This window comes from Sciurus vulgaris (genome assembly GCF_902686455.1).
Source record: "Sciurus vulgaris genome assembly, chromosome: 8".
NCBI classification, from domain to species: domain Eukaryota; kingdom Metazoa; phylum Chordata; class Mammalia; order Rodentia; family Sciuridae; genus Sciurus; species Sciurus vulgaris.
The window spans coordinates 16836760-16856442 of NC_136468.1; the positions used below are offsets into that span (position 1 = coordinate 16836760).

The 19683-nt window shown below is 34.8% G+C and overlaps 1 protein-coding gene across 2 annotated transcripts in view; it reads right to left on the minus strand.

Annotated features, from left to right (window-relative positions):
- Nucleotides 1-19683, minus strand: part of TRIM24 (tripartite motif containing 24) — a 102604-nt gene that overhangs the window by 39289 nt on the left and 43632 nt on the right. For both annotated transcript variants that reach the window (XM_079150099.1, XM_079150098.1), the window contains exons 2-5: nucleotides 13763-13881; nucleotides 8793-8940; nucleotides 5092-5224; nucleotides 1304-1420 (exon numbers count right to left, since the gene is read on the minus strand). In XM_079150099.1, coding sequence (XP_079006225.1) covers nucleotides 1304-1420; nucleotides 5092-5224; nucleotides 8793-8940; nucleotides 13763-13881 — 517 coding nt within the window. The remainder of the gene's footprint in view (nucleotides 1-1303; nucleotides 1421-5091; nucleotides 5225-8792; nucleotides 8941-13762; nucleotides 13882-19683) is intronic.

A 19683-nucleotide genomic window follows, 5' to 3' on the forward strand; every position in this document is an offset into this window, starting at 1 on the left:
ATGTTTATAATTATTTGCCCTGGTTGGTTCAGTAAATGTTCATTATAAATTTTCAGTTACTCGGAATCCAAAATTTAAAAACCTACCAATATTCTATTTGGTGAAATATATTGGCCTGATTAGAATAGTATATTCTAAAGTCCTTATAGAAATAAGAAATACTCTTTGGTTAACTAGAGTTGTTACATGAAGAGAGAAAGGTAGAAGAAAAAAAAAAAGCTGATAAAGAGAAGAAAAACTAAAAAAGACACAATATAAAACAACTGTCATACAATATATAATAATTATGTAATAATAATACTGGAACATCAAGCAAAGATTAAATCATGTTTAAGAATCTCTTTTAAAGAAATCTGGTAATACAATAAATTACCTAAAAAAAAAAAATCCAAATGCTCCACCCTTAGCTATGTTCCAAAATGATGAGAATGACAGAAAATGATGATTAGCCTTGAGCAAGATGAACCCCAAAGGCTGACACAATTTTCCCAGTGAACAACATTCAAAGCCCCTGCCAGGCCTCTTTTGTTCGGGTTTTTGCATTTGGCATTTCTTGACCTATTTAGGAAGTAGCATGTTACTTCTGTATGTGAAACAACAAAAGAAAGAGGACATGGGATTTCATAGGTGTGTTAAAGTGTTAATTAAATGTCAGTACGTGCCCTACATGGGATTAAAAAAAAGTGGTGAGATACCCCCCTTTCTTCCAAAGATGTTAGTGGTTTGCTCCCCAATTGATAAATTCTGAGATGGAAGTCTTTGGACAGTTGATTTCCTTTTTTGGAGGACAAAAGACATAATAAGTAATAAATAGAAACTGTTTGTATATTATAGCAAAGAATAAAAGGTATGTTTAACAGTTTAACAATCCCTGTCTCCTGGTGTCCTAAAATTTCTATCTCCTTGCAATTAAAAGATCACAGCCCATGGAGGCATCTTGAATTTTCCTTAAAATATCAATTAAGTACATAATCAACTGTTTAAATATTTTTATAATGCTGGCACAAATGGTTGATTTTGTTTTTTAATCTTGGCATATTTTTAAAATTGGAAAATACCAAATAATTATAAATTATTAATATCTAACAGTTGAGTTATTATTACTTATTTTTGTTATCATATTAGTTTAAAAAAGTTCATAGCTCAAAAAAATGGTTTCTAACCCAAAGTTTCCAAAAAGAACCTGAGTCATCTGAGAGCTTACTAATTGCTTCACAATGAGTTAAGAAAAATATTCTCTTTTAAATGTGAATACATTTAACATATAAAATGATTTATGATAATACCATAAGTGCAAATTTACCTGTTTTGGATCTGATTTCCTGTATATTTAATGTATTTTGTTTTTTCCATCAGTTTGGTGATTAGTGTATCTATGATCACTTTCTGATTTTGAAAAGCTTCTTCTATAAATTGATATCTGAAGAAATAATAAATAGGCAAATTATTTCAAACAAATATCTGTATAAAATGAGGGGAAGTCCAAATGTAAAAAAAAAAAAAAAAAAAAAAAGGTGACTAAAAAAAGTAAGATTATAAAAGATATATAAATAATACTCTTTAAAAAATACCAAATACAATCCTATAAGGCAGGTTTTCTCTTCCTCTCAAATTATTCCTCTAGATAATGTATATGGACATTCTTAAAATTATTTAAGTTAAAGAAAGACATCCATTCCTAATAGTTTTAGAGGCTTACAGAGCTCATCCGGTAGATCTGGCAAAAAGAGATTTATTAAACATTAACTATTTCATAATTTAACAATTCTGAAAGTTTCCCTCTAATGATGAATTGAGCCATAAAACTGAAGGCTTGGTTGATATATACTATTTTTCACTATCATTCAGATAAAAATATTTTCTAATATCCATTAGAATTTCTTTGGTGATTTAGTTAATTATTAATGGTTTATTTTGAAGTAATTTCAAAATGAAATATGTAAGAGTACAGAAATCTCACATATACCTTCACAAAGATGTATCCATTTTTCAAATTTTGCCCTTTAGCCACTTAATTCAGTGTGCATTTCCTAAAAACAAGGATGTTCTCTTATCTAATAAGAGTAGTTATTAAATTCAAGAAAACAACGTTAGATACAGACTATATCCAATTATGCCATTTGTCTGAATGCCTTCTAGACCTTTTTTGTCTCTAGTTTAGCATACACTCCAGGATCGTTCATCAGTACATTTAATTTTCATGTTCCATTTCTTCATTTCCAAATGAACAACTTTTTTCTCTTCTATTGTTTTTTAGATTAATTCTATTGGGTTATACAAATTATCTTGCAGGATTTCAATCCTTTGAAATATAATACTTTGCTTGGTCATATGGCCAATTAAAATTTTTTCTTCATATGCTTGAAAAGAATGTGCATTACTGAGTAAAATTTTCATAATATCAATAGCTCCATGTGCTAATTCTGTTATTTGAATCTTACTGACATGTTCTTTATTGATTTTTTGTCTTATTTTGTCAATTATGTCTAACATACTCTGTAAAGTATATTAAAATTTTCTACTCTGTGGACTTACTAAAGTTCTGCAATTTTAAGTTTATGATGCATATAAACTTAGAGCTCTTCTATCTTTTAAATTAAGACTTTTACCTTCATAAAGCTTCCCTTTTAACCTAAAATAATATATTTTGTCTGCTATATCAGTTTGCCTTTGGTTAGTATCTGTATGACGACACATCTTTTCCCACCAAAATTTTTGTTTATTCAGATTTAGATATTTCTTATAAGAAGCATATAGCAGGAGCATTTGAGGACGTAGCTCATTAAGGCCCTGGGTTTGACCCACAGTACCACAACAAACAAAGAAAATAGCAGATTTTTCTATTTTGTTTCTTATCTAAACTGGAACTGTTTTGTAATTTGGAACACTTTGTGCATTGATTTGATATAATTATGAATGTTTTTTGCAGATGTATCAATTATCAAGAATGTATTTGAGTCCACTTATTCTTTGTTGCTTTGTCTTACTTTGGTAGCCTAGTTTATACTGGTGAACTATTCCCTAACCCTGGGCCCTTTGACACATTTTTACTATTCTTCTAGTGACTATCCTAGACATTACAAAATGTAGATTGAAACTTAACATCATTGAATATTAATCTGTACTTTTTATATTCTTCTTAGACTCCATGTCTCTTAACATGTCTGCCATGCAACACACAAAACGCACACATACCATAAACTAAGATGTTGTTTCCTAAGTCAATATTCATTTAGTTTTACTCATACCTATTACTTTTTTATTCCTTCACGCATCTCTTACTGTTATTCATTTACCTAAAGGGGTACTTTAGTGAAGGTTTACCAGAGATACATTCCCTCGGTGTATTTTGTAAGAAAATCTTTCACTCATTTTAATTTTTTAACAATATGCACACTGGGTATAGAACTTTAGATTTGCAGTTATTCTTTCTGTCCTTTAAAAATGTTATTTTCTTAATAATCCTGGTTGGGTAGTGTAGGACTTCTTGAATATGAACTAGATGTCTTTCATCAATATTTGAAAGTTCCCAGCCATTACATTATTTTTCAAATATTGCTTCCTTCCCAGTCTTTTCTTTCCTTCTTCGACTGCAATTACATCCATGTTGAAAACTTCTTTATCTTTCTTGTCCATCTCTTCTATGTTTCATTCTTTTGTTTACCATGCTTCATTCTGGATATTTTCTTAACTTTTTTTAGTTCAAAAATTTTCATTTCCCACTCTGTGAAATCTGCTATTCAAACCTTCTATTGAAGTAAATTTCAGTCACTGTAGCTTTCTGTTCTATACTTTCCATTTCATTCTCTTTTTATAGTTTTTTTAAAAATACCCCATCCAAACTTTCCATTTTGTCTTTTACAACCTTGAATGTATGACGCAGAACTGTGGGTCTTTTTATTCTGTTATATCTACTTGGTTTCATTTACAACATCCAATCCAACATACTTGGTTATTTCTAATTGCATACTGAATACCATTTTACAAAATTCACTACCAAATAACTTTGAAGCCTAGAATATTTTCCTTCTCTAGGGAGGACTCACATTTGATTCTGCCAGGTGCTTTGAGACATCACAATACAATTTTACATTAACTAGCTAATTGATCATTACTATAAGGGTTCCAACTCAAGGCAAGAGGAACTACTCCTTATGAACCTGAACTTGAATCCCTCAATTCTCAGTCCCAGGAGCATATTAAAATTAGTCTTCAATTGCTAGGCAAATGTCTCAAGAGGGAAAAAAAAGCTCCTGCCATTTCTGCCCCAATTCCAACCAAATTCTTATCCATTAATCCTTTCTTTCTTTTTTTTTTTTTTTTTTGTACCAGGGATTGGACTTAGGGGCACTCGGTCACTGAGCCACATCCCCAGCCCTACTTTGTATTTTATTTAGAGATGGTCTCACTGAGTTACTTAGTGCATCTCTTTTGCTGAGGCTGGCTTTGAACTTACGGTCCTCCTGCCTCAGCCTCCCAAGTCACTGGATTACACTGCACCTGGCCCAATAGTTTACTACTTGATTATCTCTGAAATTTCACAGATAATTTCTGGACTTTGTCCAGCTTTTCTATTGCTCTTCATTGGTATACTTGCTTCAAATTATCTAGTCTTCCATTATGGGAAATCTAGACTATTAGAAGCAATTATACATGTATCAACCAATCTGAATGTTACTGTCCTAATCAGTGGTTGCTAAATCAAGTACCTGTGGAGCTTAGATGTAAAAGTAAGCTAAAATGAACCAGGAATGGTTTCTCAAGGTGATTCTGTAGTATGGGACATTTGGTAGTGTCTAGAGACATTTTAAAATTGTCTAACTAGGGAAGGGTGTGGGGTGCAGTGGCAACTAATTGTTAGAGGTCAAGGATGCTTGCTGCTAAACCCCATATCATGCACAACATTCCCCCAAACAAAGAATCATCTACCTCAAAATGCCAATAAAGCCAAAGTAGATGAGCTCTGGTACAGGCCAGTATAGCACTGGCAAACAACATTATTTGCAGTCTGCCATTTAGCTGAGGTGGTAGCAGTACTCAAGTCTAAGAGAACTTTATTATAAATCTGTTTATAACGAATGGTGCTGGTACCTATGCTCCTTGTGTTCTAGCAGCTGACAGTCCCGACATGTCAGTTTGTCACACGTTTCACAATAAAGCTTCAACTGTTCCTTTTTATGAAAAGGACAAAACACTGGTCGCTGGCTGGTCACGCCCACTGCCTCTGCAGAAATCATGGAAAGCAAAGAGGAAAAAAATTAACATAACTGCATATTACATACTAAATTGTTCACTTAAACTCAAATCTACTGATATAAGAACCACAAATAACTTTTATCTATACTTTAACTACTGCTAGGTATTAAAATAATAAATATTTTCAGCATTTCTAAAGGTAAATGAGCTTTTCATTTTCTACAATAGTTCACAGTAATTCCATAGTAAATGAAAGAGCTAAGTTGTATAGATAAAAAGATGCTTTTTCTATGCCAAATGTGAAAGGAGATTTTTAAAAATGTGATTTTTTTTTAAATAAAATAAAAAATATGCTGGGCATGGTGGTGCACACCTATAATCCCAGCTCCTTGGAAGACTGGGGCAGCAGGAGGATTGCATACCTAGCATGGTGAGATCCTGTCTCAAAATAAAAACAAAAAGGACTGGAGATAGAGCTCACTGTTAGAGCAGCCCTGGATCAATTTCCAGTACCCCTTCCCCACCCCCCAAAAAAAAGGCAGGGGTGGGGGTATAAGATTTAGTGACATTACTCATATTGTCTTGTAAGATGCTTTCTCTCTCAAATTCTTAGATACCTTTCTATATTAGTAAATAAGAATGAGGTAGATGTATTTATTAATTGTATAATATTCCATCAAATGGCAAACCACATGCCAGTGGAAGGTTCTCATTTCTCAATATGGTACGAAAATGCTGAAACCCTAAACATATAAAGCAATAAATCACTTGACTGTTTCCATAAAATAAATTACTAGTGGCAAAATTGTTAGGTCAAAGGGTAATTTTATATAGAAATAACTATATGGCCCTCCAAAAATAGTACCAATTTATACAGAGAGGGTATTCTCTATATTTTTATGGTGTGGGGGGAATTATAGGGGGTATTCTCCATATGTTTAAATTGTACCAATAGATGAGGGAGGGAGAGAGAGAAATGTCACCAAATTAGCATTAGACATACTTTTAAGGTTTCCATTTTTTATTTAAACCTTTGATTCACTTAAAATTTATTTTAATATAATTCTAAATCCTTAAAAAACCCTTATGTGTATACTCGCAAAGAGAATGAATTAAAAGATTCACATTTTCATGATCATAATCCAATAAAACAAGTTAAAAAGAGAAACTAATAAAACGCAAACACTAGGAAAATTAATTTTGTTCTTTTAAAGAATTCTTGGGTTCATAATAATCACAATGTTCAGCAACTTATTTTTGCACTTAACATACATCATGGTCACTTACAGACATGCCAAAGTAGAAAATAAGCAAAGACAAAAATTCATGTATCTCTAATTGCTTGGTAACCATAAATGCAGAATATCTTTAAAATAGCAGAAATCAAAGTGGTAAAGTATAACTCAAACTTTAAGCACTTGTATTTCTAAGTAAGCAAAGGAAAACAAGGGCCGAGTTAGTCCTAGAATTTAAAATAAAACTGAGGTCACCTAAGAGAATTGTGATTTATTAACTAAAAAATATAAAACAGATTAATTAGATAAAATATAATCAGCCAGATGTGGTGGGGCACACCTGTAATCTTAGTGGTTCAGGAGGATGAGGCAGGAGGATCATGAGTTCAAAGCCAGTCTCAGCAACTTAGTGAGGTCCTGAGTAACTGAATGAGACTCTGTCTCAAAATAAAACATAAAAAGGGCTGAGGATGTGGCTCAGTGGTTAAGTGCCCCTGGGTTCAATTCCCAATACCATTAAAAAAAAAAAAATGTAAAGACACAAGATGAAATGGAATTAATTCCAGCAATGCAAAAATGGCATAATATTAGTAATTTGAATATCCTCATAGTTCCCTGCTTCCTTCTCCTTGATGTTCATGCATTGCACTTTAAATGTAGATAGGATAATCGTGCATCTTGCTTTATTTGGGACAACCAATAGTTTATGTCTACTGTCCAGAAATAATTTATAGTGCCTTTTTCTTATTTAGACCCACCTATAGATTCCTATATTTACTGAAGAGTTTGGATCCTGACTCAGTTATCCTCTTAGTCTTAAGTCTCATCATCATCATCCTGGAAGACTTGGAAATTCAAATGAATTATCATATAAGACAAATCAGAGACTACTTTCCACCTTCTTCTTCCTTTTTTTTTTTTTTTTTTTGTGGTATTGGGGAACAAATACACGAGCACTGTACCACTGAGCTACATCCCTAGCTCTTTTTATATTTTATTCTGAGACAGGGTCTTCCTAAATTGTGGAGGCTGGCCTCAAACTTGCAATCCTCCCACATCAGTCTCCTGAGTAGCTGGGATCACAGGTGTATATCACCATGTGCAGCCTTCTAATTCTTAGTTACAACTCTTACTGCATCTCAATGGCCAGTCCCTAATCAACTATCAACCAACACTTTCTATTTCCTCCCTTTATCCCGTTAAAATGTAAAAATCCTTCAAAACATCATTACAATGCATCTCTTACATTGTCCAGTTAAAGCCCAACCCTGCATATGTCCAACTCTTCTCTATACCCACACCCAAACTGTTGAAACCTGCTGGAGGAATTTTTATGGCCCACACTTCAAATATAACCTTGACACCATGAAGAAAATCTTATGTTTCCATAGGTATGACTCTTTCAATAGGAGTTACATGGTCTCTAACCTAAATCCCCAATCTGAGGTTAGTAATCCTTTCACATATTCCAATAGCATATAGCAGGCCAAAGTACAATTTCTTCTTTCTATAGTCGTTATTATACTATAAAGTTCTGAAGTGCAGGAAATATCTGTCTTCTTGCATTTTCATGTCTAGTATTCCCAAAATACAGAGTAGGCATGCAAATTTGCACTAGTTCACTCAAAGAATAAAAAACAGCAAAACAAATTTTAAATAGAAATAACAGTAATGAGTCATAAAAAAGGAATTAAGTTCTGAGACATACTATGAAATGTATGAACCCTTAAAATATGTTAAGTGAAGTAAGCCAGATACCAAAGGAAATAGCCAGTAGTTATGGTAGCACAGCATTGTAAATGCAGGTGATGTCACTGGATTGTATACTTAAAAATAGTTAAAAAAGACAAATTTTATGTTACACATGTTTTACTAAGATAAAACATCTGTTTTAGTGGATGTTACTTTAAAAGTTTATAACACAAAAACTTAAAAACCGTAATTACATAAAAATCAAAGCTTCTTTGGTTATCTATGTGTCATGTAAATATCACAAAGCGGGTTTACTACAAAATCATCAGAAGCAAGAGAGTTATAAAATGTTTAGGTCTACTCCTTGTCACTTAGAGATAAGGGAATAAGAAAAAGCAACTTTTTTTTTTTCACTTGCTCCGTATTCATACCAGATAATTATAGTAGCAGGAGGGCTGGGAGTATGAATGTGAGAAAGAAGGATTCCATAACTAATTCATACCTACCAACATTCATAAGTAATCCAATTTCAATTACAATATTGACTTTTTATATTAAAAAGAGCACGTTTAATGTTTATGAATGTATCAGAATAAATTATCATAAGGAAGTATGTTGGGAGAGATAGGGAATGAATGAACAAATGAATTAACAGAACTGATTTATTACCTGGAGATACTTCCTCTTTCTGTCTGACAGTGTGGTCTTTTGTGAACTTCACCCTTTGGTGAGCTCTAATACATGTCTTGCAGAGCCATTCAACACACTCTACACAAAACCCATTAGCTTCTGCATTGTCCTCACAGCTTGTACACACCTGATGACAAAGCAAGCATTCACATAAATTTTTGAGAAAAATGAAAAGTTGCTCATCCACTAGTCATACATAAATAACGTAACAGTCATATTAGACTCAGTTTTTTCCCTTTCAATTTGTTCTTTTTAGTTATACATGACAGTAGAATGTATCGTGATGTGTCAACATACATGGAATATAACTTCCCTTTCTGTGGTTGTACATAATGTGGCGTTACAGTGGCAGTGTATTCATATGTGAACACAGGAAAAGTTTATCCTATTCATTTTACTGTTTTTCCCATTCCCCATAGTGCTTGTAAATTTAATTGACATTATGTATTAAATTACATGCGTATGTAATGGAGATACTAAGCATAGGTAAGAATTATTATATTTTCTCCTTAGTTCAATATACTAAATATTCCAGGTACTGTACTAGGTGTTGAACATAGAATGATTAGGAAAAGCAAATGCAGTCCTTGCCATTATGATACCTACAGTCTCAAAGGTTAGAACTCAGCTCCCCCTACTTACTAGCTGTGTGCTCATGGGCAGAATATAGTACCTATTTCTAAAATGAGGGTAATAACAGATTTTACTGTGTCGCTGTAAAGATTACAAGTATGTCTGGGAAGCAAACACATATTGTTGAAATAATCATACAAATAAGTAACTATTTAAAAGTGTTATAAAGGAAATATGTGAGAAATTATAACAGCATATGATGGAGAAACTGTTCTCATTGTACTGGGTTTGGATATCTGGAGAAAGCAACAGGAAGAACTACCCAGAGAAAATTTTTCCTTAAAAAAATCCTATTACACCAAGATACGAAAGTTGAGTTGACAACTACTGGATGAAAAGTCTTCTTGGAAGACAGAAGAATATGAACAAGAAGAGTATAGCAAATTCAAAGAACTGAAAGAAAGTCTGAAATGCTGTGATGTGGAGAACAGACTAAAAAGGGGGCAAGTATTTCTGCATAAAAACAAAGTAGGAGGTTTTGCAGTGGTGTAGGTGAGGGCTGGTAGGAAACTGAGATGAGAAGGGAATGGGTGTGAGAGAGAGTTAGGAAGTAAAACTAGTTTGGACGATGCACCGGGTATGTGAGGTAAGAAGAGATAGCATTTATGTTTCTACGGTTACTTGTGTAGCTGTAGATGGTGGCACCAATCTCTGGGTATGGATATTAAAGTCAGACAACATATAAGCAGTTCTCATTATCTTATTTGTGGTTTGGAAGAAAACATATTTTTCCTTCACCCAGGGGTTGAAAAATTCCAAATACCTATACATCAAAATCTCAGCTCTTATCATCTTTAAATTTCTAGCATTATTTGACACTATGAATGCCTACTTGTTAGAAATCAAGTGATTTTTAAATGACTTTGGATTAATACCTACCAATCCTCTTTTCTCCCTGAATGCCCCTCTAGATCCCATCTACCACTGTTTTCCCTCTGATTCTGTAGATTAGTCTTTAATTTATAAACTGATTTCACCTACTTATCTTCAACTACCACTCCACAAAGATGTCACCTAAAATACAGTCTCCAGGATAGGATACAAAAATGAATGTGTATATACACTGATCAGAAGAGATTTCTTATGCATGAAGTCAAATTTTTAAAAAGTAGGAAGAGCATGTAAATATTTATATTTATGAAAGATACAATAAAGTGGATAATTTGTTTAAAAATTATAGGGTGGGCACAGTGGTGAATACCTGTGATCCTAGCAGATCCGGAGGCTGAGGCAGGAGGATAGAGAGTTCAAAGCCAGCCTCAACAAAGTGAGATGCTAAGCAACTCAGTGAGACCCTGTCTCTAAATAAAATACAAAGTAGGGCTGGGGATGTGGCTCAGTGGTCGAGTGCCCCTGAGTTCAATCCTTAGTACACTCCCCCCCAAAATATCACATGGTATTAAAAATAGAAGGATAAAAGAAGTAACCAGTTACCTATAAGGAAGGGAATAAATATGGTAGATAAGACAGGGAGAGAAGTTCTGTGAAAATACCATTTTTTAGATTTTATTTTGGAAGTATATGAATATTTTATATGTAGTTATACAAATACAAATTTTAAAACTTAAGTCTCTAACCATCAAAACCAAACAAAACAAATGAAGCTGCCTATAAAGTGGATATGGCTTACCACACAGGGGAAAAATTTTTTTGTTGTTGCATGTAACTTTAAAACATGATGGTTTGAGCCAGGAGCACGGGTGCCTGACTGTAATCCCAGCAACTCAGGAGACACATACAGGAGGAGCCTAAGTTGGAGGCTAACCTCAGCAACTAGTAAGACCCTGTTTCAAAATAAAAAGGTCTGGAGATGTAGCTAAGTGAGAAAGTGCCCCTGGGTTAAAACCCCAGTGCTAAAAAAAAAAAAAAAATTAAAAAAAAAATTGATTGAATACCTTCTAGTGCATACATGTACCATTGTTCTTGCTTTCTGTTTTGCTGCACTCTACAATTTCCTTTAGGTTTCAACTCTATTCTTCCATATACTCTTTTTAAAAAAAAAAATTTTTTTAAAGTTTTACATGGACACAATACACACTTTATTTTTATTTTTTATTTTTTTAATGTGGTGCTGAGGTTCAAACCCAGTGCCTCACATGTGCTAGGTGAGCACTCTACCACTGAACCACAACCCCAGCCTTCTTCCATATACTCTTATTCCACTATGTTTATGTGTTGCAGTTGGTTTCATTTTAGATTCTAACAATTGGTGGTCTGCAAGGAAACTGCATGTCAGAAGAAGAGACTTGAGGCTTGCTTGTGATTTCTGTGGAGCATCACTCCAGACAAGGTTACTTCCCCCGAGGAGCAGCAGGTCCTTCTTATAGAATAGTCAACTCTAGTTTGAAGATTTCCCAATACTAGTAGAACCAGTTTTTTTAATTTTTTTATTTTATTTTTATTTTTTAGTTGTACTTGGACACAATAGCTTTATTTTATTTTATTTCACTTTATTTATTTTTATGTGGTGCTGAGGATTGAACCCAGTGTTTCACACATGGTAGGCAAGTACTCTAGCACTGAGCCACAACCCCAGCCCTAGAAGCAGTTTTTTTTTTTTTTTTTTTTTTGGCAACCAGCACCAAGGACTGAGAGGTCTGAGTACCAAGCTGAACACTCAGACCCCAGCACCAGCCATGCTGTACCGACTCCTCAAATGTTTGAGAAGTTCCACAAACTCCTTCTTCTAAGTTTCTAACTTTAAATAATGGCATCCTTTGCTTTTGTTTCCTCAGTTGCTTCCCGAAAGTTGCCACCCCAGTGATACTTTAAGAATATTCTTTTGATCTTTTCAGAAGCCAACTTTACAGTTAGTTAATAATTCTTTATTTTAAGAATTAAAATAGTTTCTTATTGCACCAAGACAAATATAATATACAGTGGATATTTATTTCTCCTGGAGAAAATAATTATGGTCAATTTAATAAAGAACCAAGGTTTCCAGTACAAAAGAGATACACATATAAAATCAAAAAAGTAAAACACTATTAATTCTAAATTTGACTTAGAAATGTCAATAAATACTTACATTGTCTGTCTTTCTAATAAAAAGACTTTGTTAGATTATATTCATGAAAGGGCTAGAAAACTGACTAACCCAATAGTGATGGGCACTCATAGGGCCCATACTGTGGTCTTCAAAACCAGTTCCATTCCCTCCACGCTTTGGGAGCTGGGGGCTGAACCCAGGACCCCAAGCACGCTAAGCATACACTGTGCCATTGAGCTGCACCTCCAACCCATTTCTGTTCTTTCTTGAAAGTTGATTTCACAATAATTAGAAAGTTCCCCTGAAGGAAGCACTATTTTGGCCTTTAATAAAAGTTCATATTAAGGAAGAATTGTAGATACTTTTGAAACAACAAAAAGAATTTTACTTTGGGGCGTTCGGGATAGAACTCAAGGTCTTGCACATGCTAGGCAAAAGGTCTATATGCTACATGCCCAGTACAAAAATAATTTTAATTAGTAATGGCTATGCTCATTTATAAAGTGACCCTATATATTCCAGTACTACCCCTGAGAAACAAAAAGCTGAAAATGAAAGAGCACACAACATAGGCATGTGCACCGTACAATTTTCTGATTAAAAACAGCTGATAATCATTTTTCCCTGACCAAATTTAGTCTCTTCCCAGATCTTCTGTTACAAATGAAAGGAACTGCCTAGAGAAATCACTGATTAATCATGATCCACAAGTAGACAAATATGCTATACTTAGTACATGCTGTGGGATTCATCTCAGTAGAGCTAACCCTAGCTATGGTATCAAGGGCCATGCCTAGGGACCTGACGTCCAGATTTAAGGGGCCAATAGATATGTTCTATGCATGGGTTATGGAAGCAGGAAAGAAAAGAAAGATACCATTGTATTTACAAATCCAACACCTAAGACAATACTACCAAATGAGGCTTTCAGAATAGTACCATGTAAAAAGACAACTTTCCTAAAAATGTAGACTCCTCACTAATCAAAGACATGATGTATTTCATATGTATCATTAAAATAGAAAAAAGTAAAAAAAGGAGATTGAAATTAAAATCTGTCAATATATACTTAAGTACTAAGAAATGCAATAATGTCAAATATAGAATAATGTTTTTCTCTGGAGAGGATGGGAATACAGGTATGTAAGCAGGGGCGTTTATACTGGTACTCTTTTATTTCCTAAATTGAACTATTCATTATTATTTATATACATTTAAAAAACTATATAACTTCATAGATTAATGGTCTAAAATTTGACTCCTCCAGCATTTTAGGTGCCTTATCAAAAGGTGGTACAAGCTCAAAGTTCAAAAGTTACCCACTTACCTGATTAGACTTTTCTACTGTACTGCTGGGAACCTCAGTAGTATCCTTGACAAAAAAATTATCTATGATGTGTCTCTCTGCACACTCTTGGCTGCAAACTGGGCATCGAATGACTCCAACTGTGAAGAACAGAATTACAATCTAGTTTTAATATAAATATAGTGAGTACTAAACAACATGTCTTATCTACAATGTAAATGGGTTCTTCTACAATGTCCACTCATTTAGAATTCATGCCTGTTCAAGTTCATAAGCAATTCAATTTATGTACATTATAATTTTATTTACATGTTATACTCGAAATGCATTAAATGGTGCTTAAATCTTCATAATTTTAAGTGACATGTCCTCTCCCAAAATAAAGATCCCCATTTCTACTATTTTTCTGTTTTGCAACTTCCCTAGGAGTGGTGTTTAAACAGGGATATATACAGAACCACATATATTTTTAAATGAACAAGGAACTGTGGTTCTTTCTAGACCTATGGAATCAGAGTTTCTGGGAGTGGAAGAAACACTATTCCGTTTCCCTTTAACAAAATGCAAATGGCAGCAAACGGATCGCCCACTGCCAGTGGAGCACCAGCTGCCTGCTGTTGCCTAGAAGTTCTGTGTCACAGTACCTGCAGGTTTGACTACACTTGGCTGCCGCCATTTTGAGATAACAGCCAGGCCCCCTAGGACCCCTGGCCAGACTGACTGAGCCCCATCTCCAGGATCCCTCAGCCTGACCTGACTCCCTGCCTCTGGGGCCCTCACATCGACTGACTGCTCCCTGCCGCCAGGAACCCCAGACCAACTGACTGCGTCCTATCACCGGGACCCCAGACCGACTGATTGCACCCGGCCTCCAGGATCCCACAACCACACAAAACACACGGGACCTCCAGGACCCCTGCCGGACCAACTGCATCCTGTCTCCAGGACCTGCAGCTGACCACGTCCACCCCTGAGCTGCAGCTCCCCATTTGCCAACACAAATCGAAGCCAGAGCAGCCATCTTGGATAATCCTGGAAGCCATAGCTCCAATCTTTGGGTGGGGCAAATCCCATCCTGAGACACCTGCTGGAGGCTTGAAAAGCTCATTGTCAGGTACTTCTCATGTATCAGGCTACTGAACACTGGGAGGTTTCATTAATATATGACTGCTACACAGTAGATTTAATTTTTTCTCCTTTTTAAAAAATTTAAGTTTTTATTTCTTTACTTTTCTTGCTCTCTTTTCCTTTTGTTTACCTGTTCCCTCAGAGTCTCTTTCTCCCTTTTTTGCATGCTAACATCCAATTTCTTTTGATTACACTCTCACCCTTTCTATTTTCTAGAACTTCTGTATATTCTTTTCTTATCCCATTAACAGCCACATTCTACATCCCTTTGCATCCTCTTTGTCCTCCATTAGAAACTGAAGACCTTATTGCAAACCTGTTTGTTTTACTGAAGATAATATTTGAACTCACTTTGTTTATTATGACAATTTTGTTATTGTCCCCATAGGGGCTATTTGGTCTAGGATTGAATAGTGTTTGATTTGGGCACTGCTAATATTGATCTCCCCTTAAAGAAAGGATTTTGGAAACTTATAGGGCCACTATAAGCCTATAGGGGGAAATCTGCAATACCCCAGATCTGCAGCGCTAGAGGGGAAGATACATGAACAACATGAAAAAACAAGGGAAGAAAATGATCCAAACAAATCTAGATTCTATATTAATAGAATCCAATGACAGTATGTTAGAAGAAATGTCAGAAAAGGACTTCAGATTATACATGATTAAGATGATTCGCGAAGCAAAGGATGAGGTAAGAGAGCAAATGCAGGCAATGAATGATAATACCAATAAGCTGAAAGAGCACCTGCAGGAAGCAAAAGATCATTTCAAAAAAGAGAGATTCTCAAAAAAACCAAATGGAAATCCTTGAAATGAAGGAGACAATAAACCAAATAAAAAATTCAATGGAAAGCATCGCCAACAGACTAGACCACTTGGAAGACAGAACCTCAGACAATGAAGACAAAATATTTAATATTGAAAATAAAGTCGCCCAAACAGAGAAGATAGTAAGAAATCATGAACAGAATCTCCAAGAACTATGGGACATCATGAAAAGACCAAATTTAAGAATTATTGGGATTAAGGAAGGCACAGAGATACAAACCAAAGGAATGAACAACCTATTCAATGAAATAATATCAGAAAATTTCCCAGGCCTGAAGAATGAAATGGAAAATCAAATACAAGAGTCTTACAGAACACCAAATGCACAGAATCACAACAGATCCACACCAAGACACATTATAATGAAAATGCCTAACATTCAAAATAAAGATAGGATTTTGAAGGCCACGAGAGAAAAACATGAGATTACATATAGGGGGAGACCAATATGGATAGCAGCTGACTTCTCAACCAAGACTCTAAAAGCTAGAAGGGCCTGGAACAACATATTTCAAGCTCTGAAAGAACATGGTTGCCAACCAAGAATCCTATACTCAGCAAAACTAACCTTCAGATTTGAAGATGAAATAAAATCCTTCCATGATAAACAAAAGTTAAAAGAATATACAAATAGAAAGCCTACGCTACAGAATGTTCTCAACAAAATATTCCATGAGGAGGAAATGAAAAACAACAATGGAGGTCAGCAAAGGGAGGAACTACCTTAGAGGAAAAAAAAAAAAAACACTCAAAGGAGTAACCAAGCCAACTTAAAAACCAAAAATAAGCCAAATGACTGGGAATACAAATCATTTCTCAATAATAACCCTGAACGTTAATGGCCTAAACTCATCAATCAAAAGACACAGACTGGCAGAATGGATTAAAAAGAAAGACCCAACAATATGCTGCCTGCAAGAGTCTCATCTCATAGAAAAAGACATCCACAGACTAAAGGTGAAAGGATGGGGAAAAAACCTACCACACACATGGACTCAGTAAAAAAGCGGGGGTTTCCATCCTTATATCAGATAAAGTGGACTTCAAGCCAAAGTTAGTCAGAAGGGATAAAGAAGGGCATTTCGTACTGCTTAAGGGAACCATAAATCAGGAAGACATAATGATAGTAAATATCTATGCCCAAACAATGGTGCATCCCTGTACATCAAACAAATCCTTTTCAATTTCAAGAATCACATAGACCACAACACAATAATTCTGGGCAACTTTAACGCACCTCTGTCACCACTAGATAGATCTTCCAAACAAAATCCAACCAAAGAAACCATAGAACTCAATAGCACAATCAATAACCTAGACTTAATAGACATATATAGAATATTCCATCCATCAACGAGCGGATACACTTTCTTCTCAGCAGCACATGGAACCTTCTCGAAAATACACCATATGTTATGCCTCAAAGCAGCCCTTAGGAAATGCAAAAAAAAAAAAGAGATACTGCCTTGTGTTCCGTCAGATCATAATGGACTGAGAGTAGAAATCAAAGACAAAATAAAAAAGGGAAATTACTCCAACACTTGGAGACTAAATAATATGCTATTGAATGAAACATGGATAACAAAAAATACCAGGGAGGAGATTAAAAAATTCTTAGAGGTCAATGAGAATGATGATACAACTTATCAAAATCTCTGGGACACTATGAAAGCGGTATTAAGAGCAAAATTCATTGCATGGAGTGCATTCCAGAAAAGAATGAAAAGTCAACAACTAAATGACCTAACATTACAGCTCAAAGCCCTAGAAAAAGAAGAACAGAATAATAGCAAACGTAGTAGAAGACAGGAAATAATTAAAATCAGAGCTGAAATCAATGAAATTGAAACAAAAGAAACTATTCAAAAAATTGACAAAACAAAAAGTTGGTTCTTTGAGAAAGTAAACAAAATAGACACACCCTTAGCCACACTAACAAAGAGAAGGAGAGAGAAAACTCAAATTACTAAAATTTGTAATGAAAAAGGAAATATCGCGACAGACACCACTGAGATACAGAACATAATGAGAAGCTACTTTGAAAATCTGTATTCCAACCAAATAGAAAGTACCGAAGACATTGACAAATTTCTAGAGACATATGCTCCTCCCAAACTGAACCAGGAGGACATACACTATTTAAACAGATCAATATTAAGCAATGAAATAGAAGAAGCCATTAAAAATATACCATCCAAGAAAAGCCCAGGACCAGACGGATTCTCAGCCGAGTTCTACAAGATCTTCAAAGAAGAACTCATTCCAATACTTCTCAAAGTATTCCAGGAAATAGAAAAGGAGGGTACCCTACCAAACTCATTCTATGAAGCTAATATCACCCTCATACCCAAACCAGGAAAAGACACATCAAGGAAAGAAAATTTTAGACCAATATCCTTGATGAATATAGATACAAAGATCCTTAACAAAATATTGGCAAACCGCATCCAAAAACATATTAAGAAAATTGTGCACCACGATCAAGTGGGGTTCATCCCTGGAATGCAAGGATGGTTCAACATTCGTAAATCAATAAACGTAATCCATCATGTCAATAGACTTAAGGATAAGAATCATATGGTTATTTCAATTGACGCAGAAAAAGCGTTCGACAAAATACAACACCCTTTCATGCTCAAAACACTAGAAAAAATAGGGATAGTAGGAACATACCTGAACATTGTAAAGGCTATTTATGCTAAGCCCATGGCCAACATCATTCTTAATGGAGAAAAAACTGAAACCATTCCCTTTAAAAACGGGAACAAGACAGGGATGTCCTCTTTTACCACTTCTATTCAACACTGTCCTCGAAACTCTAGCCAGAGCAATTAGGCAGACTAAAGAAATTAAAGGGATACGAATAGGAAAAGAGGAACTTAAGCTGTCACTATTTGCGGATGACATGATTCTATATTTAGAGGATCCAAAAACCTCCTCCAGAAAACTTCTAGATCTCATCAATGAATTCAGCAAAATAGCAGGCTATAAAATCAACACACATAAATCTAAAGCATTTTTATATGCAAATGATGAAACAGCTGAAAGGGAAATGAGGAAAACAACTCCATTTACAATAGCCTCAAAAAAAATAAAATACTTGGGCATCCATCTAACCAAAGAGATAAAAGATCTCTACGATGAAAACTACAAAACATTGAAGAAAGAAATTGAGGAAGACCTTAGAAGATGAAAAGATCTCCCATGTTCTTGGATAGGCAGAATTAGTATTGTGAAAATGGACATACTACCAAAAGTGCTATACAGATTCAATGCAATTTCAATTAAAATCCCAATGACGTACCTTACAGAAATAGAGCAAGCAGTCATGAAATTCATCTGGAAGAATAAGAAACCCAGAATAGCTAAAGCAATCCTTAGCAGGAAGAATGAAACAGGGGGTATCGCAATACCAGAACTTCAACTATACTACAAAGCAATAGTAACAAAAACGGCATGGTATTGATACCAAAATAGACAGGTAGATCAATGGTACAGAATAGAGGACACGGACACAAACCCAAATAAATACAATTTTCTAATACTAGACAAAGGTGCCAAAAATATGCAATGGAGAAAAGATAGCCTCTTCAACAAATGGTGCTGGGATAACTGGAAATCCATATGCAACAGAATGAAACTAAACCCCTATTTCTCACCCTGCACAAAACTCAACTTACAATGGATCAATGACCTTGAAATCAGACCAGAGACCCTGCATCTTATAGAAGAAAAAGTAGGTCCAAATCTTTACCTTGTTGGCTTAGGTTCAGACTTCCTTAACAGGACTCCCATAGCACAAGAAATAAAAGCAAGAATCAATAACTGGGATAGATTCAAACTAAATAGCTTTCTCTCAGCAAAGGAAACTATCAGCAATGCGAAGAGAGAGCCTACAGAGTAGGAGAATATCTTTGCCACTCATACTTCAGATAGAGCACTAATTTCCAGAATATATAAAGAACTCAAAAAACTCTACACCA